The sequence below is a fragment of the Macaca mulatta genome, chromosome 17 (assembly GCF_049350105.2).
Source record: "Macaca mulatta isolate MMU2019108-1 chromosome 17, T2T-MMU8v2.0, whole genome shotgun sequence".
NCBI lineage: Eukaryota > Metazoa > Chordata > Mammalia > Primates > Cercopithecidae > Macaca > Macaca mulatta.
In genome coordinates, this window is record NC_133422.1 from 107,123,796 (window position 1) to 107,148,036 (window position 24,241).

General features: G+C 56.5%; 2 protein-coding genes across 14 annotated transcripts in view; both read left to right on the forward strand.

The window, feature by feature from the left end:
* ATP11A (ATPase phospholipid transporting 11A) overlaps positions 1–6,171 on the forward strand; it is a 184,986-nt gene extending 178,815 nt beyond the window's left edge. For 4 of the 11 annotated variants that reach the window (XM_028837362.2, XM_028837358.2, XM_015121477.3 and 1 more), the window contains one exon: positions 975–6,171. Coding sequence is in view for 5 of the 11 variants with exons in the window: in XM_015121477.3 (XP_014976963.2) it covers positions 975–1,226 (252 nt within the window). In the remaining 6 variants the exon portion in view is untranslated. The remainder of the gene's footprint in view (positions 1–974) is intronic. The other 7 variants (XM_028837361.2, XM_028837359.2, XM_028837355.2 and 4 more) reach the window with 3 other exon arrangements.
* A 7,045-nt stretch (positions 6,172–13,216) lies between these two features.
* The window catches only part of MCF2L (MCF.2 cell line derived transforming sequence like), a 206,896-nt gene continuing 195,871 nt past the window's right edge, over positions 13,217–24,241 (forward strand). Inside the window, exons 1-2 of one of the 3 annotated variants that reach the window (XM_077974078.1) lie at positions 13,217–13,337; positions 19,564–19,730. In XM_077974078.1, the coding sequence (XP_077830204.1) occupies positions 19,568–19,730 (163 nt within the window). In that variant the 5' untranslated portion in view covers positions 13,217–13,337; positions 19,564–19,567. Of the gene's footprint in view, positions 13,338–14,267; positions 14,407–19,563; positions 19,731–24,241 lie in introns of those variants that run through there. The other 2 variants (XM_077974084.1, XM_077974083.1) reach the window with 2 other exon arrangements.

Here is a 24,241-nt window from a genome sequence, read left to right on the forward strand (position 1 = left end):
CTGAGGGCAAGCCGACCACACATGGAACATGCTGTGCACACCCACACACGTGCACACTCCCCCCACACACAGCACGCAGCCTGACCGGGCCCAGCTTCGTCAGATACAGGCTCACGGTCCTGGTCCCTGGGGGAAACGGCTTCACCTAAAAGGCCTCTCAGGAAGGAGCCTGCTTTGAAATCAAACGTGGATATTGCGTGGTTTGTGTGGAACTGGGGCCCAGGCAAGTGTGAGTGCAAGTCTTCTGTGTGCCAGCCGGAGCACGTAGCTTGTCGCCTCCCTGACAGACATGGAGGCCGTGAAGACGCCGGCTCCTGCCAGCATTTCCGGCACTGGAAACGCTGGTCTAAAAGTGGGCTGGTCTAAAAGTGGGCTGACCTGGGGACGGCCCCCCGTCAGACAGATGCGTGCTGCCAGCCTCTTGCCGCTCCCCTCGCTGGTCAGACCTGCAGGGCCCTTGCACGTCCGGGGCCCCAGTGGGCTGTCAGAAGCCATGTAGGCCCCATCCATGTGGTGACACCCAAGGCAACATGCCAACAGGACGCAAACTGAGCGTGTCCAGTACTCCATCAGCTCAGTCCCTGTGGGGTGGGGCCTGCCCTCTCTGGGGCAGTGAGTTCGCCTTTTGTTCGAGGGTCTCTGGGTACCGGTGTAGCGTTCGAGCTCTCACTGCACAGGAAGCCAGCTATCGGGAGGAAACTTGTAGGTTTCCCGTCCATGGCCTGTATCCCTGGGGTCCCTGGGTTCTTCCCTGGGATGGTGGGACAGGGGGACAGTCACTGTTGATGCCGAAAAGGAGAGGCACTCGTTCCTAGACAGAGGCCCCTTGCCTCTATGGCTTCTCCAGTGTCCTGAGCTGAGTCTAGCAGTTCCTGCAGGAGGCGATGGTAGTGAGTGCATCCCAGAGTGGCCCAGGTCACCCCAAGCAGCCCCGTGGGGATCCCTGAGACTGACCGTGTGTCTCGTTCTCTCAGCAGAATGGGTGCGCACAGCCTCGGGACCGCGACTCAGAGTTCACCCCTCTTGCCTCTCTGCAGAGCCCAGGCTACCAGAGCACCTGTCCCTCGGCCGCCTGGCACAGCTCCTGCTCTCAGCAGGTGACGCTCGCGGCCTGGAAGGGGAAGGTGTCCGTGGAGCCCCCACCCACCCTCAGCGGTTCCCGTCACCACTGCAGTTCCAGCCCGAGTCTCAGCTGCCCTGGGACCCGTGTGCAGATGCTTGTGTGATGGATGGTCCTAAGCCTGTGGAGACCGCACACGCCTCTTCCTGGCCCCCAGGAGGCAAGGAGGGGGGTCACAGGCCTTGCCCTCGAGTGTGGCACGCTGGCCGCCTGGACCCAGCGCTGCAGTTGTTGAGCCACACCAGTCCCCCCGGGCATTCGGCCCGACTCAGAAGGGACATCCGGCTGGCGCACCCTGTGCTGTCATGCAGAGGCCATTCCCCCAGGCCCGTGTCTTCACCCACCTACTGTCATCGGCCTTTGCTGTCGCTGGGAGAGAAGAGCCATCCAGGCCCCCGGGGCGGCCATGTGTGGACACCTGCTGCTGTTCCTGCTCGCCCGGCCGCCACTCGTGCCCTCCATAGGGTGAGGTGGAGCTGTGGCGGCACGTCCTTTCCTCAGCAACCCTCCAATCCTCATGCTGTGGGAAGGGCCGGGTCACTCGGATACCGTCATCCCTGCGGATGCACAGCCGTGCCCTGTTCATCTGGGAGCGGCTTCCCTGTGGTTAAGTCCAAGCCTGCCTGCTCTGTGTGCCAGGGCTGGCTGAGTTTCGGTCTCCCCATCATCGCCTCGTGCAGAAAGCAGTGCCATGTGGGAGGACAAGGCCACGCCAGTGGCTTCCAGCCCTGCAGCACAAGTGCCAGGATGTCCATCGGCCACTCACCAGAGCATGGAGCCATCAGTCCACTGTTGCAGGAGAATGTTGATTTCGCAGGTGCAAGGGCCAGGAGACAGATACTTGACTATGATGGGCAGACATCCTCTGTCCCCGTGGAACGGTCACCACCAAGGTGGTGTTGGTGCCCCAGAACCTGTCTCGGGCTGATGGGGGTGGCCCACAGGACAGGGGTGGATCCCAGCAGGCAGCACTGCAGCTCCGCCCACCTCCCACACTGCACCTCCGCCCGCCTCCCACACTGCACCTCCGCCCACCTCCCACACTGCAGCTCCGCCCTCCTCCCACACTGCAGCTCCGCCCGCCTCCCACACTGCACCTCCGCCCACCGGGCTCTGCGTCCCCTTGTCCCCACATCCCCACGTCCCCACGCAGGGCTCTCCTTCGTCTTAGGATTCTGTCCAGCGCTGCTCTGGGTGGGTTAGCAACCCAAGGGCTGCTGTGATACAAAGTCCCTGTTGCTCTCTGTACTGGCGTTTCTATTTCTAGAAATAATCTTTGACGTAGCCTTAATGGTCCTTAAAGAAGACATTTCATTGTGAGATTCGGTACTGCTGCCTTTCAGGAAAGTACCAGACGCTGGAGGAGGAGCCGGCCCTCATGCCCTCCCAGAGCCACGCTGTCAGACGGGCTCCGGCAGGCGAAACCAGAGGGTGTTTCCGAGGTGCTCGACAGTAGGTGTTTTTGGAAGCTCAAATTTCACCATTTGATTGTATAATCTTTTACCTATACAATATTTATTTGAACTAAAGGATAAATCGGCGGTAAGAACAGTGAACACAGTGGTTGAGATAAACTAAGGTGACAAATAAACACCACACCAAAGATGAGGGTAGTGAGCAACTGGCTTGAGCAGACAGAACGGGGAGGACTCCACCGTGTCCCGAGGTCCTCGTGCAGCCGCCCTGGCTTGGCAGCCCTGCCCACGCTACCCCCGCAAACAATGGTGTGTGCATTTTTACAGCCCTTTTTAAGAACCCAATATGGGCATAAATGTAATACCTGTATGGGGGGCAGATTCTCTGTATGTTCAGTTAACAAATTATTTGTAATGTATTTTTTTAGAAATCTTAAAATTGCCTTTGCACTGAAGTATTTTCATAGCTGTTTATATATCTTTTATTCATTTATTTAACATATTGTCTAATTTTAAAAATAGGTTTATAAAGCTTTCATTTTTAAGTTTATGTAATTTTGGCCACTTTACATTTAGATTCTGGTGAGAGTTTTGACTGAATGTTCCAATCTCTGATGAATGTGAATTTTCAGATTTGATTTTATTCTCTACACACACCTCTTCCTTTCTTGGTATTTCTGGTGGCAGTGATTAGTTAAACAGCATATTTAAGGTACGATAATTTGCTATACTTTTTCTTTACAATTTGTTGCAATTTCCTCTGCTTTCTGTGTTTCATTGTTAATTTCCATCCTTCAGCCTTAAAAATAGAAGATTCTCACATGAAGGTTTAGTAAGCTGGGTCCCAGCTCTGCCTGTGTGGAGATAGTCACCATGTACCTCTGACAACAAGTCTTAGTGTGAAAGTCACTAAACTTTTACACACTCCCAAACGTCTTTTAAAAAATTGCTTGGGAAATTATTAAATGAATGTACCTGATCATTTGAAATCGACAAGGGGCACGAGATAAAAACTAAAAGGATGACGTCAGTGAATGACGTCACAGGGTCTTCACACAATTTTCCACCTCACAGTAGTTAGTATTTACTTGCCTTAAACTAACTTTGAAGCAAGTAATGTCAACTTTGAGCACTTTGTCGAGTTTTGAAAATCTTATTTGCTGCTGCACAGGTTAATTATCAATTTGTAATTCAGCATGTTGGTCAGAGACACAGTCGCTGATTCACACCCAGTCACCGCCACAGACCGTCTCAGACACGCACAGTGGGCCTGCTGCATGACTCACACCCAGTCCCTGCCACAGACCGTCTCAGACACACATAGTGGGCCTGCTGCATGATTCACACCCAGTCCCTGCCACAGACTGTCTCAGACACACACAGTGGGCCTGCTGTGTGACTCACGCCCAGTCCCTGCCACAGACCGTCTCAGACACCCACGGTGGGCCTGCTACATGTGTGTCCCGGGCTTTTGGCTCCACGTTCACTCATAGCCATGTCCACTTGCAGGCTTGCACACGGGAACACACACATACATATGTACATGTACACACCACAAACATGCAAGCTCCCGCACACATGTATGCACACATGTACACAAGTGTGAGCTCCTCCACACGTGCACACGTGTATGTACACCAAAGCATGTGTGACATACATGTACATGCACATGTGTACACATACTACAGACGTGTGCACACTCCACACAATGCATGTGCACATACCATGAATGGTGTAAGTTCCTACACACAGATGTGATACATGCATGTACATGTAAGCACACATGTACAAGCTCCTACAGGCTTGCTCTCACACGTGTGTATGCACACAAGACGTATGAGCTTCACCTGTACACATGCATACACACACATGCACATGTACATTCACTACAAACACATGCAGGCTCCTGCACACATGAGCACACATGCACATGTACACACCCTAAGCATGCACAGGCTCCTACACACGAATATGCACACATGCACATGTACACATCCCAAACACGCACAGGCTCCTACATGCACATGCATGTGTACACCACAGACATGAGTTCCCAGACGTAAACACGTGTGCGCACACCATACACACGTGAGCTCCCACACATGTACACACCACAAACGTGCAGGCCCCCGCACACGCGAATACATCCATGCACGTATACACACATGTGCCACAAGGAAGTGCCCACTGTCCTGGTGTCCCGCATTGCATCCTGCCTCCTTCCTGAGGGCCCCTGTGAGGGGCCTCTGGCCGGGCATGGGAAGATGGGGCTCGTAGCCCAGGCCTCCCTGGGACGGAGTGTCCCCCTCCTGGCAGAATGTCTAGGCTTCGCAGAGTGGGCCCGGGGTGAGGTCGCAGCTTCACTTACACCAGCTGCTCTGTGAGCAGCGCTTGGTGCCCTGGACAAGGTCCTTTCCCCTTCAGGGAGGTCCAGCCCCACGAGCTGAAACCTCCCCTTGGATCAGCCCTCTACCAGGTGGCCACAGCAGGACCGGCCACGCCCACGCCGCACCTCATCCCTGCACACGTCAGGGAGCACAGCCGGTCTTCTGCCACGAGCCAGCTGGGAAGGGCCGCGGCCTCCTAAAGCCCCAGTCAACCCGGCCTGCGTCGGAGCAGACGGGGCGAACAAGCAGGCCACACCGCCTCGAGGGAGGAGGCCAGATGCGGCAGCTTCTCCAACAGGGTGACCATCCGCTCGGCTTGCTGAGCGTTTAAACAAATGTCTAGACAGGCTGTTGTGACTTCTCTGAGTTGAGCCTTGGCCAGGGGTCCGGTGCCGTAGCAGGAAACCTCCAGCCTTGTTCTTCAAACCACTCAGCTTATGTGTTTTGCACTGACTAGTATTGAATAATGCAGCCACTTTTATTTAATGTTAATATTATTTATTTGGCAGCTCAGTGTCTTAACAGCTTGATATGCAGGTCCTTGTATCCTACATTTCTTTAGGAAGTTACCCATTTGTAACTTTAGAAACAGGAAAAATGTCAGTTGGTAAATGCAATCTTTTTTTTTTTTTTTTTAAGCTAAAGGTGGGTGAACTGGAATGAAAATCTTTCTGATATTGTGTCTATAAGCAGCTTTGATGGGGATGTGTTAGAAGTGTCATGAAAGTGTGATTCTACTTTTGCAGAAAAAATCTAAAGATCAATTTATATAGCTTTATTTTTTACTTTATCAAAGTATACAGAATTTTAATATGCATATATTGTGTCTGACTTAAAATTATAATGTCTGCGTTACCATTTAAAATGTCTATTCATTAGGTAATGTAATAAAAGAAGGTCTTCAAAAATGTATTTAATATGAATGGTATCCATAGCTGTCATCATCATAAATACTGGAGTTTATTTTTAAATTATTAAACATAGTAGGTGCATTTAACATAAATCAAGCCTCCACACATTAACATTTAACTGATCATTAATCTGCTTTGAAAAGTTAAAATATAAATTAAACCAAATCTAACATTTCTGTAAAGTTTATTTTGTATGCTCCTGTTTTTAACTTTTATTTCTGTAGATAAACTAACTTGATAATATTATATTGGACTTTTCTCTAGATTATCTAAGCAGGAGACCTGAATCTGCTCGCAATAAAGAATAAAAATCTGCTTCAGTTTCTTTATAAAGAAAATCACACAAGTGGTGTGTACATTTTCTGCTGTTAGAAACTGTACAGTCAGAACACTTCTGCAGTGTGCTTCTGTGTGGGATGAAGGTGACAAGCCCAGTGTGGGTGGTGTGGGCCCTCGGCGGCCACCCCCTGCAGGGATACCAGGTGTGCCAGGTGCAGGGCCCTGGTGCTGACCCTCCTGGACTCCAGAGCCTGCACAGGTTGAGAAACTCAGGACTGGGTTTCCCAACCTTCTGGTCCGTCCCCCCTGACCTCTGCCAAGCCCCCGCCTGCCACCTCATTCTTGGGGTCTAGGTGCCCCCTTTCCATCCCAATTCTCCCTCTTGACCAAACCCCAGGCTCCTTCAGGCCCTTCAGCCTCCTGAGCTCTGTTGACTGAACCCAGCCTTTCCCACTCTGAAGTAGATGGTATTTCCCTGCCCCCTGCCACTCCCAGCCCTGGCAGAATTCTGAGTGCTGCCACGGAGCCCCCGGAATGCCCCCTGGCCCAGAGGCCGTGGCCTCGTCCCAACCCTGACCTCTCTTGAGTCCCCACCCGGCCTGGCCATGTCATACTCTACAGTTTTGTGTCTTGTCTGGAAACACCAACTTCAAAAACAAAATGCCACCAGGGTCCAACTGCTGGGATCGCGGCTCCATTGGGGCCCCTGGAGAGGGGCCTTGGGGTGAAATCCAGAGCATCCCTGGTGGCTGGTGCCTGAGTCCCACCTGGCCACATCTCCTCTCCCTGCTCAGCCACCTGCTTCCCACGGAGTCTCAGCTCAGGGCCACCTGGGAAACACCCCGGGGGCGGACAGCAGGGTCCCCGGCTCACAGGCTGGAATTCTAAGCACGGGACTTTTGCTGGCTCCTGAACGCCACAAAGTCACGGGCTACTTTTCACAGGCAGCGCACAGGCAGCGCTCCAAAGGCATCTGTGGGGTGAATGAACCTACAGCCACCCTGGATTCTCTCCGAAATGCCTTCCTCTCGTTCCCTGGTTTCTCCGAAATGCTTTCCTCTCATTCCTTGGCTTCTCAGCATCTTCATGTGGGCTTATCTTTACCTTTCCATACTCCAGGTGTCCTTGGGGTATCCTCAGGTGTCCTCGGGGCATCCTCAGGCATCCTCAGGTGTCTTTGGGGTATCCGCAGGTGTCCTCGGGGCATCCTCAGGCGTCCTCAGGTGTCTTTGGGGCATCCTCAGATGTCCTCAGATGTCCTCCGGGCGTCCTCAGATGTCCTCGGGGCGTCCTCAGGCGTCCTCAGGTGTCTTTGGGGTATCTGCAGGGGTCCTCGGGGCATCCTCAGATGTCCGCAGGTGTCCTCGGGGCGTCAGGGCATCCTCAGGCATCCTCAGGTGTCTTTGGGGTATCCGCAGGTGTCCTTGGGGCGTCCTCAGATGTCCCCAGGGTGTTCTGGTATCCACCAGCCCGCCCAGGGCATCCGTTGCTCCCCCACGTCAACTGAGGGCTGTTCCATGCCAGCCTCGTTCTCTCACCTGGGACAGGATTGCTGGGAGGGCTCGGGGGGATGGGGGAAGGCCGGCCAAGCCCAGAAGGGCTGGAGGGAGAGCGAGGCCGGCATAAAATGGCCCTCAGCTCATGTGGAACCACAGATGCTGGCTTGGGGCAGCCTCCAGGCTCTGACAGGTAGGCCGGTTTGTTCGGGTGTCCTCTGGTGTCCCAGCAAAGGGGACATTCCAGCAGCACCTGGGGCCGAGAGAGATGGAGAAGGAGGATGGAGCCCGGAGAAGAAATAAAAGTTGGAATCAAAAGTTGTTTACTAGGAGAAGAGCCATGTCCCTATCTCAAACGCGTGGGTGAAATATGTGTTTCCTGTGAGTGCACTGCTGAGGCCCGTCTGTGCACTAACCCCCGGGTCTCCCTGGGTGTGGAAGCACCGCCCCGTCCTCTGCCTGCATCTCCTCTGGGCGCTTTCCACGTGGCGCTGGGGTCAGGGCCTGCCCCACTGACCTCCTTTTAGCTTGGTCCCCTCTATAAAGACCCCGTCTCCAGCCAACGTCACGTTCTGAGGCACTGGGAGTTAGCACTCCAACATCTGTCTTCGGAAGCCACGATTCAACCCCCAACACTCCATTCTGAGGGGCCATGGAAGTGCCTTGTCCGGCTTCAGGGCAGTCACACCTGGGAGCAGCCGCGGCGGACTGCAGGGCAGTGGCCTGCCCGGTGGATCCGGGCCTGCACGGAGGTGGGGTGGGGTTGGAGGGCTGTTTAGGGCCATGGCTGCTCTTCGGATGACAACCTGGAACCCACCAGGGGAGCTCACTTGCCATCGGTCCGAGTGGCTCAACCTGGGTGACTGCAGTGGACCGAGAGGGTCCAGGGCGTCCCCAACCAGCAAAGGCATCCAGGAAGCCACTGGGGCCCCTGCTCAGGGCAGGGCAGAGCCAGACACACGGCAACAGGCGAGCCGCCCCACAGAGGATGAGCCGAGGCAGCACGCACAAACGTAGGGCTAAAATCAGTGTCTCACTCATCTCACGTGGCTTCCTGACTTCTTAAGACATCAGTGTTTAAGAGAAGAGCAGGCCACGGCGGGCAGGTGACCCCTCACTGTCGCCCCAGGGGGAGGGGGGGCCGTGGTGGCCGGGCGACCTCTCGCCGTCTCCGTGGCGGCATCATTGTCTTCCTGCCGGCCAAGTCGGCCAAGTCATCGGAGCAGCAGGAGAGTCTCAACAGAAACCCTCCGGGACCCTCCCAGCCCGGCTCAGCTCTTGTTTCTCACCTTGTTTTAGCAAAATTCTCCCCAAAAGGTGGCGATACTTGTTGGCTCTGTCTCCGTACACACCCACATCTGCCTCCCGCTCCTTGGACGGCTCCCGGGCCCTCGTGGGACGGCTGGGTCCTGTCTGGCTCTGCTTCCCAGAGGGCCCTGGCGCAGGCCACTGCCCCACCTACCCTCCTGGTCTGCGTTCTTCGCCTTCACGGCATGAATCTCACCCCGATGTGAGGCTGTGTCTGTGTTCATTAACCCATTTTCTGTCTATTTTTACTGAGACGTAAAGTCCAAGAAGTGAGACACTTTGCCTTGCTCCGGGCCGAGCCCTGCGTCCAGCACGGGGTGTGGGGTGCAGGAAGGACTCAGTGACCGTGGGGCTGGCTGGACACAGACGCAGGGCCCCTGCCCGGCTTAGCTTCCCAGTGAGGATTCCAGGTGCTGGGTGCCAGTTGCGGGCTGTAGCCAGCCAGACCACCCTGGCCAGAGGTTTCGGGACAAGGACTGGCAGGAAGCCCTCCCTGTCCAGCTGGAGCCCATGAGGCAGAGCCGGATGGCACCTGGGCACTGAGAAGCCAAGACCTCGGCGCCTTCATTCTGGAGGAGGGGTTGAGGGAGGGACAGTACCGCTGTCTTGTCGAGGCAGGGTTTGTGCAGATTTGGGGGCTGGAAGAGGCCAGGGTAGGTCTGTCCTGCTCCCTCCAGCCGCCCTGAACTCCAGAAAGGCCAGGCCTGAGTCTGCCTGCAACGTATCCCACACAGAAGGACAGATTCCGAGACAAACCAGGGTGGCTACAGGTTTACAAGGGGGCCCTGTGGTCTTCTCTCTGTAGGTGGGAGGACGTTGTCACCGCCTTCCTCGGCTGTGTAAGCCGAGCACAAAGGTGTCTTCCCCCGAGATATGGTCACTCCTTTTCTTTCCCTTACGGACATCTTTGTGGGAGCTATGCTTTCACATAAAGCGTTTAACCTCCAATGGTAAAGTTTCCAACACTAAGTGGAGAAATTGGAACAATTTGGAAGCAGATGAACCCTCCTAAACTGCTTATAGGACACAGTGACCACACGGAGATGCCCTGGAAGGATTCCACCCTTTGGGGTCACAGGCACAGGCGCCACGGCTTCCCAGGTGCTTGATACCTGAGCTCACTGTGTCGCACGACTTACGTGGAATCCACAGACGCAGGCTGTACTCCCATCCAAGTGCAGAGCCCAGACACGTGTTCGGAGTCTGTGGGTGTGCTACCGTGCGGCGTCCATCCGGCTTTCCCTGCAGCCTCAGCTCCTGCGGGATCTGCTGGCTGGTAGGCCGTGACGCCCCGATGGGAGTTGTCCCTGAGGTCTCTGCTCCTCCTGCTGCGCTCGCAGGGAAACCTGTTTGTGACGTCATCTCCTTGTGCCCCACTGGGCTTCTGAGGCTGTGAAAGCTGGTGGAGCACAAAGGCCTTGCCTGGCCCTAACAAGCTCGGCCCCAGCAGGACACCGCGGGCAGCCTGTGATGTGCTGCTCTGGGCCTTTGTCCTCCGCTGAATTAATTTCCTCTTGAATTGCCTCAACTTTAGAATGCGCCCTAGCCTTTTCTGAAGGCACACACATCTTGGGGTTTTGTCCTCTGTATTTTCGCTGCATTGGTTTACTGTGTGCCAAGGCGGAAAGCTTTCGTGGAGAAGACGTTCTGGCCTCTTGTCTGTCTGTCTGTCCCCCGAGGGCTGCGGGCCAGCTCCATGCCCATCCACGGTGTGCAGGCAGAGCATCTTTCAGGATAGCAGGTAGAAATCCCTGCTTCCTGGCAAAGTCCGTTCCAGTGTGGTGCCCACTGTCCACGCACGTGTGGGTTTGGGCCTGCACCCTGCACAAATGTGTGGGGCGGGCTCGTGGCTGGCTGGGGTCACTGCCTGTCCCCTCCTTTTCCACAGCCGCGGTGCCATCCGCTTGCACGTCCTGCAGGAGATCCTCAGGGCGGGTTCCCACAGGCAGCCTCCCTTTGGACTTTTATTGCTCGATTAAATGATATTTAATTCAGCCTGTCTGACAGTCTGACAGAATGTGCTGTGTTACCAGAGGGTCTTTGATGCCAGCGTGAGAAAGGGGGCGTTGGTCTCCAAATAAAAAAAACAAAAACAAAAAACAGGTAAGAAACACCACGTGGGTCCACTCTGACCTTTTTAACTGGAACCTGTGAGAAGGAGACGGAAAGCCTGTTCCGGTCCGACTCTCAAAGCTCCTGAATGCATTGCTAGTGACGAGCCCTTCCTGTCTCCGGGGCTAATTATGTGAAGAAATGTTACTGGGTTGAGGGAGTTCCCTTGGGTTTAATTTCCTGTCCCTCTCAAATCATCCCTCTCCTTCCCTGAGCCCAGCCTCCCCTTTTCCTGCCCATGCTGGCAGGTTCTGGCCTTTCCTGGACCCCTCTCCTGCCCCCTGCACAGGTCTCTGGGGCTTCTGCTCGCTGGGGAGGGCGGGTTCCCCAGTGGAGACACTCCCTGCGGGTCTGAGTGGAGCCCGGGGTCCCTGCACGGTCACCGACGCTGCTGCTGCTCCAAGGAGTGGACGTGCAAGAGCAGGGATCCAGTACCCGAACGCACGTGTGCTCCCCCGGGAGAAATTCTGCAGCCAGCCGTGGTCCACACACCCTCCTTCTGGTGCACGCACCCTCCTCCCGGTCCATGCACCCTCCTCCTGGTGCACTCACCCTCCTCCCGGTGCACTCACCCTCCTCCCGGTCCACTCACCCTCCTCCCGGTCCACTCACCCTCCTCCCGGTCCATGCACCCTCCTCCCGGTGCACTCACCCTCCTCCCGGTGCACTCACCCTCCTTCCGGTGCACTCACCCTCCTCCCGGTCCACTCACCCTCCTCCTGGTCCATGCACCCTCCTCCCGGTGCACTCACCCTCCTCCCGGTGCACTCACCCTCCTCCCGGTGCACTCACCCTCCTCCCGGTCCACTCACCCTCCTCCCGGTCCATGCACCCTCCTCCCGGTGCACGCACCCTCCTCCCGGTCCATGCACCTTCCTCCCCGAACTCAGTCTGTCTCTGTGTATCACACGCCTGTCCGCAGTGTTCTCACCTCAGGTGGGCACAGCGCGGTGGACTGCACTTCCCGCTGCCTGCTTGGTTAATGTTTATCTCTCTCTTGCCAGAGCTTTGTTTTCATTTCATTCAAACAGGTTTGCTCTTTTTACCCACTAAATGGAGACGTTTTAAAGCTCCAACTGCAAGTGCTAAAGTCTATAGCTGGGTCTGCATCTTCCATGATTTTACCTTTTTATGTCACCTCACTTTTTTTTTTTTTTTTTAAGTTATCAGTCAGTTTCCACTGAACCTTGGAAGATGCAAGAATTAAATGGTGGGGTCTTTTATAGGTTTTTTTTTTTTTTCTTTTTCCGCAAACAACTTCTGCTGCACTGTTAGGTACCACAGCAAGGCTGTGCTGGCAGAGGCCAGCGTCCTGTGCCGTGACCCACAGACCAGCGGCTCCTTACTCCAATACTGAGGAGTGAGGTGGGTTCTTGTCCCTTTTTACCCTAGGACCTAAATATGGTAACCTAGTTAACTGGTAATCTGTCTTTGGTGCACTGGGAGCTCTGTGTGCACTAACCTGTGGGCCCCAGGACGCTCTGGGACGGCTGCACAGACGAGAACACAGGCCAGAAGGGTTTGTTAGTGACTTATCTGATGTCACAGGCTGGTCAGCTCAGCTGGGCCACATTCCAGTGGCCCCAGCCCTGTCCCACGTGCCCCCCGGCTTTCTCCTGGGAAGCTGCAGGGAAGGGTCCAGCTAGGGCGATGGCAGCTGGGTCCCTGTGGGGCTTCAGAGTGGACACAACTTCCCTGCCAGGGGGCTCGGATCCAGGGGGGCAGGTGGGACCCTGTTTTACAGGTGAGCCCAAGGAAGTGAGTCCTGGGCCCCAGAAGACCACCGACCCGTCCCCTTGTCCAGCCCTCTCCCCTCTGGGCGGGACCGAGGGTGACCCCAGGTGGCAGGAACTGCACCCCTTAGGCACGACCCCGACCCACTGCCCCGCAGTCGCCCCCCCCGCCCCCCATCACGTCCCCACCCCGTCACCCCGTCCCCCGTCTCGGGCACAGCGGGGAGGGGTAGGAAGAGGGGGAAGCGTGAGGAGAGCAAAGGGTGGGGAGAGGGGGAGGGGGGAGGGGGTAGAAGGGGAGGGTGGAGAGAGGGAGGCTCTTCCCACGGCCCCGCCTCGCCGCCCTTCCCCCGCCGCTCTGGGCTCTGGCCCCGCCCCGCCCCCGCCCCGCCCCCGCCCCCGCCCCCGGGCCCCTCTCCGCCCCTCCCCCCCAGCCCTCCGCGCGCCCCGCCCCGCCCCGCCCCTTCTCCCTCCCTGCCCAGTATCCGCGCGGCCCGGGAGGAGGCGTCAGGACGCGCGGACACCTGCGAGGCGCGGAGCTCGGCGGACGCGGGAGGGCAGCACCACGGGCGGCAGGTGCGCGCGGGGCGGGTCCTGGAGGGGACGCGGGGGTGACGGGAGGGGGCGCGGGGCGGAGCCGGGCAGGACGCGTTGCGGTCGCTCCCGGAGCGGGGCCGTCTCCCCCGCGCCCCTCTCAGCCCGGCTGGGGACAGGCGCTGGGACCCGGCTCGCGGTCAGGGCGGCCTGGGATCGGCCCCCGCGGCCCCTGCCCAGTGTCCTGCGCTGGGAACTTCGAGGCGCCTGGGGTGCTCGGAGTGGCCGTGGAGGAGCCCCCGCGAGTGTCCAGGCGCCCAGGCCCCCTCCGCATTGTCACGGGGGGCCTCACACCCCGGCAGGTGTCAACGCCTGGACGGGCTTCTGCCGACGTTCCCTTGGGCACCTCGTAGGGCCACCCTGGGAGCTGTGCCCACCCCTTCCTGCCAGAGCGACGGGGGCCAGTGTTCAGGACGGCGCCCAGGGACAGGGCTGGAAGGAAGGGTAGCTTGGGGTCAGGCTGGGGTCGAGCCCACATCTGGGGGCTGGGGACAGGCTGGGGAATGTTTTTAGGTAATCTGGAGCGGAGGGTAGCCTGGGGTCGGGTCCACACCTGCATCTTTCATCTGCCTGCTTGTCCCGGGCCAGGGTCGCCTTGGCCACAGATCCCCAAGCGGACAGCGGGAAGGCCGTGGACCGCGGGCTGGGCAGACTCGTCCTAGGAGCCCTTTTGACCCGGCTTGGTTGCGCTGGGCCCTCTGTGGCTCTTCTCCCAGCTGCGGGCCCCTGGCCTGGCTTCAGACCCTTATATAGGATCCTGCCGGAGGGTTGGGCCAGAGGGGGCTCCGGAGCCCAGGCAGGTTCGCTACCTGGAAACTCCCGCCCAGGGGCGTGGCCCGCATGACCCTCACAGAGCCGGGACCTTGAAGGGGTTAAGGTGGCCCGGGCCGCCCAGGCAGGATGTGCCGGCATGGCTGTGGGAGGCCCCAGGATGTGTGGCTACGGGGACCGGCAGGGCTGGCCACAAAAATAGAAGTGAGGTCCCCAGGGCTGCAGGCTGCAGAGTGTCGGTGTGGCCCCTCCCTGGCAGACAGGAGACCCACATGGCCAGGTGGGTGCTGGATGCTGGGACTGAGGAGGAGCCCCTAGCCCTGGGGGGTTCCTAACATGCAAACTGTGGAGCGAGGAGTCCGGGGCTGGTCGTGAGAGCAGAATGCACACCCAGGCATTGTCTGAGTTCTGCAACCTCCATGGGTAGCTGGGGGGACAGGACACCGGGAGCCTGCGGAGCCCTCAGCCCTGGAGGGGGGGGCAGTGAGGACTCTGGGGCCAGCTGGCAGCTAGGTGGGCAGGAGACGGGGGTTTTAAGGCTCCCTCAGGACTCTCCAGCCCTTCTCCATCCTGTGGGGCCAGCCCCGCCCTCCCAGGTCCCAACTTCACCAGGCTGTGCAGGGGTCCCGGTGTCCCCGATTTCACCAGGCTGTGCAGGGGTCCCAGCATCCATGGCTCAAACTTTCACATTGGGTTTCCCCAAGAACCCCCACACCGTCTGTGAAATGAGGGAAGCCCTCCCCTGGGGGCCTCACAGAATTGCTGTGAAACCTGAGATTGTGGGAAACTGCTGGAATCCGTGAAGGGTCTGCAAAGTTAGGTGAGCTGAGGAATCTGCAGGCTTTGACAGGGACCCCGTGGCCCGCCTCCCCCATCGCTGTGCTGACTTCAGGACCTGCAGGCACAGCCGGGTGCAGAGGGGAAGGGGCACAGTCATCACCCTCACCAAGGTGATTGGATTTGCTGCAAGATGGAAGGGCTGTGTGTGCAGCTTCACATCTGTCCTCTGGAATTCAGGTCTCTCCACCACCCTCCGAGGCCCCCTCCTGAGGTTTCCCTTTAACTGGTCCTGGACTGGGTGGTCCCAGTCTGCTCTGCTGTGGAGATGCACTCTTGCTCACATCGAGGACCCCAGGGAAGACTTTGGTTGGAATCTGAACGTTTATCTTGGAAAGGCAGCCTCTTGGTGACCCAAGGTCCCTTCAGAAGAGAGGCACCCCGGTCTTTACAGCCACGTAATTTGCGTTTGTAATGTGGTGGGAGAAGGCCTGGGATTGACAGAGGGCATGGAGGAGATGAGTGGTGTAGATAGACTGGCCGAGGACACCACCGGTTGGCAGTCTTTTGTCACCAGTTGAGATGATTTGGGATCATTTTCGGAGGCTCCCGGAGCAGCCACGGTTAGCACTGTGACCAGAAGGATGGAGCTGTCAGGTTCTGGGTGCAGCCCAGCTTTCTGTTCAGCCCACCCCGCTTCACTGTCTGCACTGGCTCCCAAGGACGCTGCGAGACTCTCATGTGGCAGGTGCACGGCTCTGGGCTGCATCTTGGTGACAGGAGCCCCCTGGCATCCCAGTGCTGGTTCCTGGGCCCCACCACAGACCTTCCCACCTCACAGAGGGGACGGGGCCTGCATCTTCAGCAGGCACTCAGTGATGTTTCTAGGCTCCAACTTGAGTCACCAGTGGATTCCCTGTGGAGGGTCCTTCAGAGGACAGCAGGGCACTGGTCAGGGGCATGCTGGCTGAGAGCCCACCCTGAGAGGAGGCCAGGCCAGTGGAGCACAGGGCCCCAGCTTGGAGTGCGGGTGGCAGAGTCTTTAGCGCATGGCCAGCTGGAAGCAGCAGTGGCGCTTTGAGAATTTCAAGTCTTGTCCAGAGGCCTTGGTAACCTCTCACTCACATGGCCTGTTCATGGCAACCCCCTCTTTGGGAAATCTACATCATGAGGGTCACTCCTGGCTTCCTAAAGTGAAGCTGTCTGAGCTTTCAGCCCACAGTAGGATACAGGACACTGTATGGCCACTGAGAAGCTTTTGGATATCTGTGAGGGCCACCATGGTGAATATGGTGGTCAGGAGCCCAGCATGAACCGGACTCAGTGGAGCATCAGGGCTGCCCCCGCCGGCTCTGCGGCGTTCACAGGAAGCCTCACTCCTCGTCCCCAAGCATGCCCAGGATCTCCTCGGAGCCCTGAAGGGTCGTCACAGCAGGGACAATGATGGCTCAAGCGGCCATTGGAACCAGAGCTGGGAAGCTGTGGGACGTCCCGGATGAAATGTAGGATGTAAGGCACTGTTGGGGGCCATGCAGCCCCACCCGTTGAGAAAGTGAAGAGCATTACTGACATTTCCGTCATGATGTAAGGAAATCAAAGCAAATCTAGTGAGAAAGTGATGCCGTGGAGACCAGAGAGGGTAACCGTGTTTTCTTCGCAGTCTCCATCTTCACTTTTCATTCATTAGAGAAATAGCAGAAAGAAAGCAGGAACACCTGTGGGGACAGGCCGGCTCCTGTGCCCAGGTGGGCAGACTAGAGTGGCAGGTGGAGCCGGGTGAGGGCGGCGCTGACTGGCAGTGGGGACCGGAGTGAGGGCCGCAGTCAGGGGTGTCGGCCCACCACCCGCTCTGTGCCAAGGCCTAGCTGTCCTCTCACCCTGCAGCAGCAGAGACAGCCCTGGAGGTGCCCTGTGGCCCATCCAGCCTCAGCTCCAGCCCGAGCCGCAGCCCTGACCCCGCCCTGACCCTGGCCCCCACCCCAGCTCCGGGCCATGGCTTTGCAGCCTTCACTCTTTAGGGAAGCTCTCCCAGCTCCGCCTGTCCTGGGGCCGCCGCCCCCACCTCTACACCACGTTATTATTAATACTGGCTATTTGGAGTTGACGCAGTGTCGTGAGTGGCAGCTGTGCGGCGGTGGTGGGGACCTTCCTATCTTTAGGGCCCAGGGCCTGGGATGGGATACAATGTGTGGCCTCGAGCTCACTGCTTCTCTTACATGCCTGGCCAAAGTAATGTCCGCCCAGTCCTCAGCGGCTTCCCCCAGCATGGGCAGGTGCTCCACGACCTCTGATCCTCTCCGTGCACCACCCAAGCTGGGTACGGGGCATGAGGTGGGCGCATGTTTGTTTTGTTTGCTTGGAGCCTGTGTGCAGAGGAGGCCGCCTGCCCCCTAGGGGTGCCCACACTGCTGTTCAGTAAAGGAACCATCCCTGTGAACCGAGCTCGGCAGGTGCTGGAACTGAGTCCAGGTCCAGCCTTTCACCACTAGCCACTCACAGCCTCCCTCAGGCCCACCCTGCCAGACGCGGCGGCAGCGGGGGTACCGCCCACGGCCGTCCAGGCCCTGCTCCTCCTGCCCCAGCATCCTTCACTCCCCCGTGGTGCCCCCACCCCGGGGACCCTCAGCACTCGCCTCCCCTCCTCCATTTGCTATTCCGCTGCTTGTGTCACTTCACCAGCCGGGCGAGGTGGCGGCGCCTGTAGTCCCAGCTACTCGGGAGGCTGAGGCAGGAGAATGGCGGGAACCCGGGAGGCGGAGCTTGCAGTGAGCGGAGATCCGGACACCGCACTCCAGCCTGGGCGACAGAGCCAGACTCCGTCTCAAAAAAACAAAACAAAACAAAACAAAAAAACCACACAGGAGCCGGGATGTGTACCAAGTTCTGAACAGTAGCAGCAAAGGGATGAGTTGAACACCGAGGGGTGAGTGTGAGGTGGTCTGGAAGGCCCGTGCCCTGATGAACACCGAGGGGTGAGTGCGTTTGTGGGGTGGGAGTAAAGGCTGTGGAGCTTGTGTGTTGGGGGAAGAGGTGGGGGTGGAGAAGCACAGCCTCTCCTGTGAGGGGCGTGGGTGTGGCCCTGGCGTCCCGGAGTGTTTGCAACCTGGACTGTGGGTTGGCAGTGGGTATCACCCTGTCCTGGGCCGGCTTCGTCGTCCTTCGGGGCTCCACGTGGTGGGGCAGTGGTTCTCGCGACGGGCCTGCTCTCCAGGGGTGGGCGCTGGTGTTTGCAAAGCTCCCTGGGGACTGACAGCAGCGGCCCTGAGAGCGCCTGTGAGGTGGTCTGGGCACCTGCAGGTCTGACCTGAGGGATAGGGAGGGGGTTTAACTGAAGACAGTGAAAGGGGGAGATGTCCCAGCAGGGCCTCTGAGCCACTGGAGCAGGGATTTCAGGTTGGAGGGAGGCAGGCAGGCCCTTCCCAGGGAAATGGCAGGGCCGGAGGGATTTCCCCAGGGAGCTGAGGCCCGGGCAGCAGCAGAACTGGGCGACAGGACGCAGTGTGAGCGCTGGCATGGAAAGCAACGTCCCCGGTGGAGCCGCCGAGACCGTTTATTTTTATTTTATTTTATTTTATTTTATTTGAGACGGAGTTTCACTGTTGTTGCCCAGGCTGGAGTGCAGTGGTGCAATCTCGGCTCACTGCAACCTCTGCCTCCTGGGTTTAAGTGATTCTCGTCCCTCAGCCTCCTGAGTAACTGGGGTGACAGGCACCTGCCACCACACCCGGCTAATTTTTGTATTTTTAGTAGAGACGGGATTTCGCCATGTTGGCCAGGCTGGTCTCGAACTCCTGACCTGAGGCGATTCGCCTGCATCAGCCTCCCAAAGTGCTGGGATTACAGGCGTGAGCCACCATACAGTTTATTTAAGTAAACTGTTGCCGACATTATTCCCAGGGAAGGGGTCCTGCGGGTGGGATGCCAACAGTGGGAAGCAGGAGTGAGCCATAAATGTGCTGGAAGACAGCACGGGAGGCACCGCAGGTCCGCACCTGGGAGGGAAGGGCTGCCGGCACGTGCCTCAGAGGCACCGCAGGTCCGCACCTGGGAGGGAAGGGCTGCCGGCACGTGCCTCAGAGGCTTCGGTTTGAAATGCGGCTACTAGTTTTCTCTGTACGTCTAAGATTCTTCCCAAAAACTTCACATAAGTTTCTTTGCCAAATTTTCAGTGAGGAATTATGCTTTAAAGTTTCTGGAACTCGGAGGACGTTCTCTACGTAGGGGATTTAGAAATGTTTTTAGGTAATCCGAATAAGCAGTCAGCACTGATTTTGAAAGTTTGCCAGTTCAGTGAATTAAATACTGAAACTTGGAGAACTGGGGACTTCTGTGTCTTTGAAACAGGAGTCTAAATGTCAAGGGGGAAAACCTCGGTTATTGTTTTTTCCTTTTCTTCAGCAAGCAGAAGTCAATAATATGTTTTGCTCCTGCAACCCTTGATTCTGTGTCAGTGTTATAGAAGAAGGTTCCTTGTGTAAGTGAACCCTGACACAGTAGAAATTGACTGGAGAAGAACGAATTTAGTTTCAAACATACTATCTTCATTGCAGAATAAATACCCCTGAGGGCTGTAACTAGTTATTTCGGTTTTGTTCAAAGCAACAGTTTAAGTCTTTCTGCAGCATGACCTCAGTGTCCTTTTAAAATCTTCTTTCTGCAGCCTCATGTTTGACTGTTGGAGATTCATCCTGTGCAAGAGACCTGGAAGCAACAGTTACTCTTCCCCACAACGGCCCCATGAGGCCAAAAAGGAGGAAACGGATCACCAAATTGATGTGTCCGACGTCATCAGGCTTGTTCAAGACACACCAGAGGCCACGGCCACAGGTAGGCGCCGGGTGCTGCGGCCTCGTTTGGTTTTGCGGGTCTCACCACTGATTGGACCTGCGCTGTTCTTTGCTATTCTGGTCCTTTTAGAGACTGACAAGGTTTAGATCCTGGGAATGTGTGACCCCTCAGGTGGCAGGCTGTGGGAGGGGCTTTGAATGGGTTCACATGGCTTTTACCTGCCCAGGTCCAAGTTGGGACGACTTGTCTCAAGATGTGTGGTCATCGATTTGACTTGGCACTGGTTATCTAAGTGAGTATTTTAAAATGAGTTTGGCTCCGGTTAGAGATCATGAGAAATGTCTGTGTTCCAAATAAAGCACAGTATACCTGAAGGAAACAATTTGTAGGCTTTGCTTCATTCTTTAGAAACAAAAGAGCTATTGTTTGAATTTGTGTGTTTTCATATTAACATGGCAAAGCCTCAGCTGGTCTCCAGACCAGTGGCCCTGCCTGGGCATCTGGAATTGGCTCCCCTGCGAGGCGAGAGCCGGGCAGGCCTGGGGTGTGAGTGGCCTCTCCGAGCTCAGGCTGACCTCCTGATGCAGGCCAGGCAATGCTTCTCTCTCCAGCCCCTGCCCGTCTGAATGCTCTGCATGTATTTTCTAACCTGAGCAAGGGGCTGAATTCTCTGTTCCTAGTTTTGCCTGCATAATTATTTGCTGCCGTTTCTTCCCAAACTGATTCCAAAAGTCAAGTTTTCACTGGACAAAGCCAGTGTGGGCACTCGCCACCCACCGAGGGCAGGCATGGATTTGGTGGCCGGGTGCTGGCTGGCATTGCAAAATCTGTCCTGTGGCTGGACGGGACGTGCAGGTTTCCAGCACCAATGGGGTGGCCGCTGAGCTGAGAAGGGATTTTGATAATTCTGCTACCTGCTCTAAATCCGGCGCTTTCCGGGGCCTTGTCCTAAGCTGGCATCTGCGCTGATTCGTGTGGAGTCTTGGGAGTTCCTGGGTCAAGGCATCATTATGAGACTTTCGTGTTCTGAGTCCATCCTGTCCCCATCCCACGGCCGCTGCCCTGAGGGCTGGTGCCCGGGGATTCCGTCCTGGTTCGTGTCTTCAGGTGAGAACCGCCCTGGCCCTGTCTTCAGAGTCAGCTCTGTGTGTCTGCTGCTGTAGAAGGAGATTCCACCTGGTGACTGCCGCGTGTCTGTGGTTCCCTGGCCCAGCGGTTCTGGGCCACAGCTCTGCAGACTCTTGCACTTGGAAACACAGGCTGTTCGTTTAGAGCTGGCTGACCGGGGGTTGCGTTTCGGTGTGGTCACCCCAGCCAGGGTATGTGCTTAGTTTTGCGGGATTAAGAATTTGATTTCTGGCCGGGCGCGGTGGCTCAAGCCTGTAATCCCAGCACTTTGGGAGGCCGAGACGGGCGGATCACGAGGTCAGGAGATCGAGACCATCCTGGCTAACACGGTGAAACCCCGTCTCTACTAAAAAATACAAAAAAAACTAGCCGGGCGAGGTGGCGGGCGCCTGTAGTCCCAGCTACTCGGGAGGCTGAGGCAGGAGAATGGCGTGAACCCGGGAGGCGGAGCTTGCAGTGAGCCGAGATCTGGCCATTGCACTCCAGCCTGGGTGACACAGCAAGACTCCATCTCAAAAAAAAAAAAAAAAAAAGAGAATTTGATTTCCGTCACTTCCCTTGTCAGTGACTGTCACGAATGACAGACTGAAGACTGAGCCTCTCGGGACCTCTCCCGGATTGAAAACCAGGTGCTCTCGTTATTCCCTGGCACACCGCCTGCTTCTCTGGGATGTACACACACGAGAAACCCCCTGAGCCAGGAGGCAGCTACTTCCTACAAGAGCGAAGCGGGGGGCTGTCAGGACAGTGCCGCACACAGCTTAGCTGTCCTGCAGGGGGCTTCAGAAGAGGGCGGGAGTGAGGGGCTACTTAGCGCCTGCAGACAGCTGGCTGCCCTGACCTCTGTGACTGGAAGGTTGTCGAGTCTTCCCGTGCTCAGCTTGGCTGTGAATTAACTGCCCGTGGCTGCTCAGAACCTGGCTGTGGTCAGAACTGGTGCCTTTCCCTGAGCGCCCAAGCCTCGTGTGGGGACCGTGGGGTCCTCCCTCTGGGGACCGAGGGAGCTGGCAGCGGTTAGGGTTAGAGTTAGGGTTAGAGGTTAGGGTTAGAGGTTAGGGGTAGGGGTAGGGGTAGGTGTTAAGGGTAGGGATAGTGTTTGGGGTAAGGCAGGTTTAGGACTAGGGTTAGGGTTAGGGTTAAGGTTAGAGGTAGGGTTAGAGGTTAGTGGTAGGGGTAGGTGTTAGGGGTAGGGATAGTGTTTGGGGTAAGGCAGGTTTAGGACTAGGGTTAGGGAACCCTCGTAACTGACCCAAGTGCTCCTATTATTTCTCAATGTACCGAGCTCTCCCAGGCTCAGCATTGTGTTGGGGTGCACCGGCCATGGAACAGAGCCTGGGCCCACACTCTGGCTTTGCTCCTGCCCCTGCCGTCCCTGCAAGCTTGGGCGGGTCGAGAAGCCTTGCACTGTGGACAGCAGGAGTAGCAGCCAGGCAGCTGCTGTGAGGAGCCCAGACGTGTGGCTGGTCAGAGCACCCACTCAGCAAGCCGTGGCTCTTAATCATGTCACATCTGACTTCTTCCCCCTCTAACTCGCAAAACCTCTCTGATCCCTGAGTCCTGGAGGCCCAGGGCTGGCTTTACCAATAAAGCCCTTTAGGCAGCTTCCCTCTAACCCTGGACTCCAGGGGATTGGACAATAATCTGCTTAGAGTTCTGAGCGGTGAAGCCCTTCTGGCTGTCCTTGCCTCGTCTGCTCTGTGGAAAGAGAAGCGTGCTGTGTGGACTGTGGCCTGCGGGAGAACCACACTCAGCTCTCAGGCCCTGCCTGCACCACACCTGCTCTGTCTCCACGTCACCTGGGCCTTGGCAATGTCCCTCCAGCCCAGCTGGCTGGAGACCCTTGGTGTTGATGAAACCTGTTTGTATCAGAACAATTTTGAAATTAGTAATAGGTTTTTATTGTCATAAAATAGACACCCATGAAATTTGCCATTTTAACTACTGTTAAGTGCAGAGTTCCCTGGTATTATATATTTAACACTGTTGTACAGCCATCACCAGCGTCCATTTTCAGAACTTTCTCATCTTCTCTGAAACTCTGTCTCCATTAAACACTCACTCCCATTCCCCCTGTTGGAAATAACAGCTCGATGTTGCAAAGAAAACAAGCACCTAAATAAAGGATTTCTCAACAAGGCAAATTTACTTCTGCAGAAGGGCACTGCTCACTCTTCTGGTCACTGCAAGAGCACACAGAACAAAGCAGGGAAGGGATTTTTATCCCTAATGCAGTCAGTCCCCGCTGCTGTGTCCAGTCCCCGTTGGCTGGAGTCAGACCACACAATCTAAGCTGATCCCGACTGGCTACTTCACACGGAGCAGGGGTGGGGGCTACAGCAGTGGGAGGAGCAGTTTCAGAACTAAGGGCACCAAATAAGGAATAGATGTGGGTTGTTACAAATTGGGAACAGATGTGGGTTACAGATTGGGAACGGCAGGAAGGTTGTTAACGTTAACTAGGGGCAAGGAGGCAAGGAAGTTAGGCTTTGAACGTAGAGGACAAAGAACGAGGGAGTTCAACAAGTGGAACCTTTGAAGAGGAACTCACGGTATCCAACACCCCTGCCCCCAGCCCGACACCCACCATCCTACTTTCTTTCTCTATGAGATTGACTTCTCTAGGGACCTCATGTAACTGGAGGTTATTACACTGGGCATAACGTTCTGAGGTTCATCTGTGTTGTACCATGTGACACAATTTCCTTCCTTTTTAAGACTGAGTAATAGTCCACGGTGTGGGTGGACCACATCTGTTTCTTCACTCATTCATCAGTGGATGTTTGGGTCACAGCCGCCTCTGCTATTGTGAGTAACGCTCCTATGAACACGGTGTGCAAATACCTGTGTGGGCGCCTGCAGCCATCTCTGCTATTGTGAGTAACGCCCCTATGAACACGGTGTGCAAATACCGGTGTGGGCGCCTGCAGCCGCCTCTGCTATTGTGAGTAATGCCCCTGTGAACACGGTGTGCAAATACCGGTGTGGGCGCCTGCTTTCAGGCCTTGGGGTTGCCTCCCTGGAAGTGGAATTGCTGAATCCTACACGTATTTTTGAATCCTACACGTATTTGCTTTGAAACCGTGACAGAAGGTGATTCCCCCGGTTCTACCTTTGTTTTCCTGCTGGGCGAGGAACAGCGTCCCGTCCAACTTTCACATTCTCAGTCAACAGACACTTGTCTTTGAGAAGGTCACAGGAGGCCTGGGCCCTGCTGGGTAAACATTGACGAGCTTATTTTCCAGCTCACTCGGTGCCGTCTGAAGCTGTTCTGTTGGCTCTTGCTTTCCTTCAGGTTTCTTCATTTCAGCTCCGTGAGTGTTCCACTACGTTGTTTCGGTGACTCTGTGATTAACTGGTTCACAGTCAGCTATGGGAGGCCCTCTAATCTGAGGGGACACTCTGCAGACAGGCCTCCTGACTGA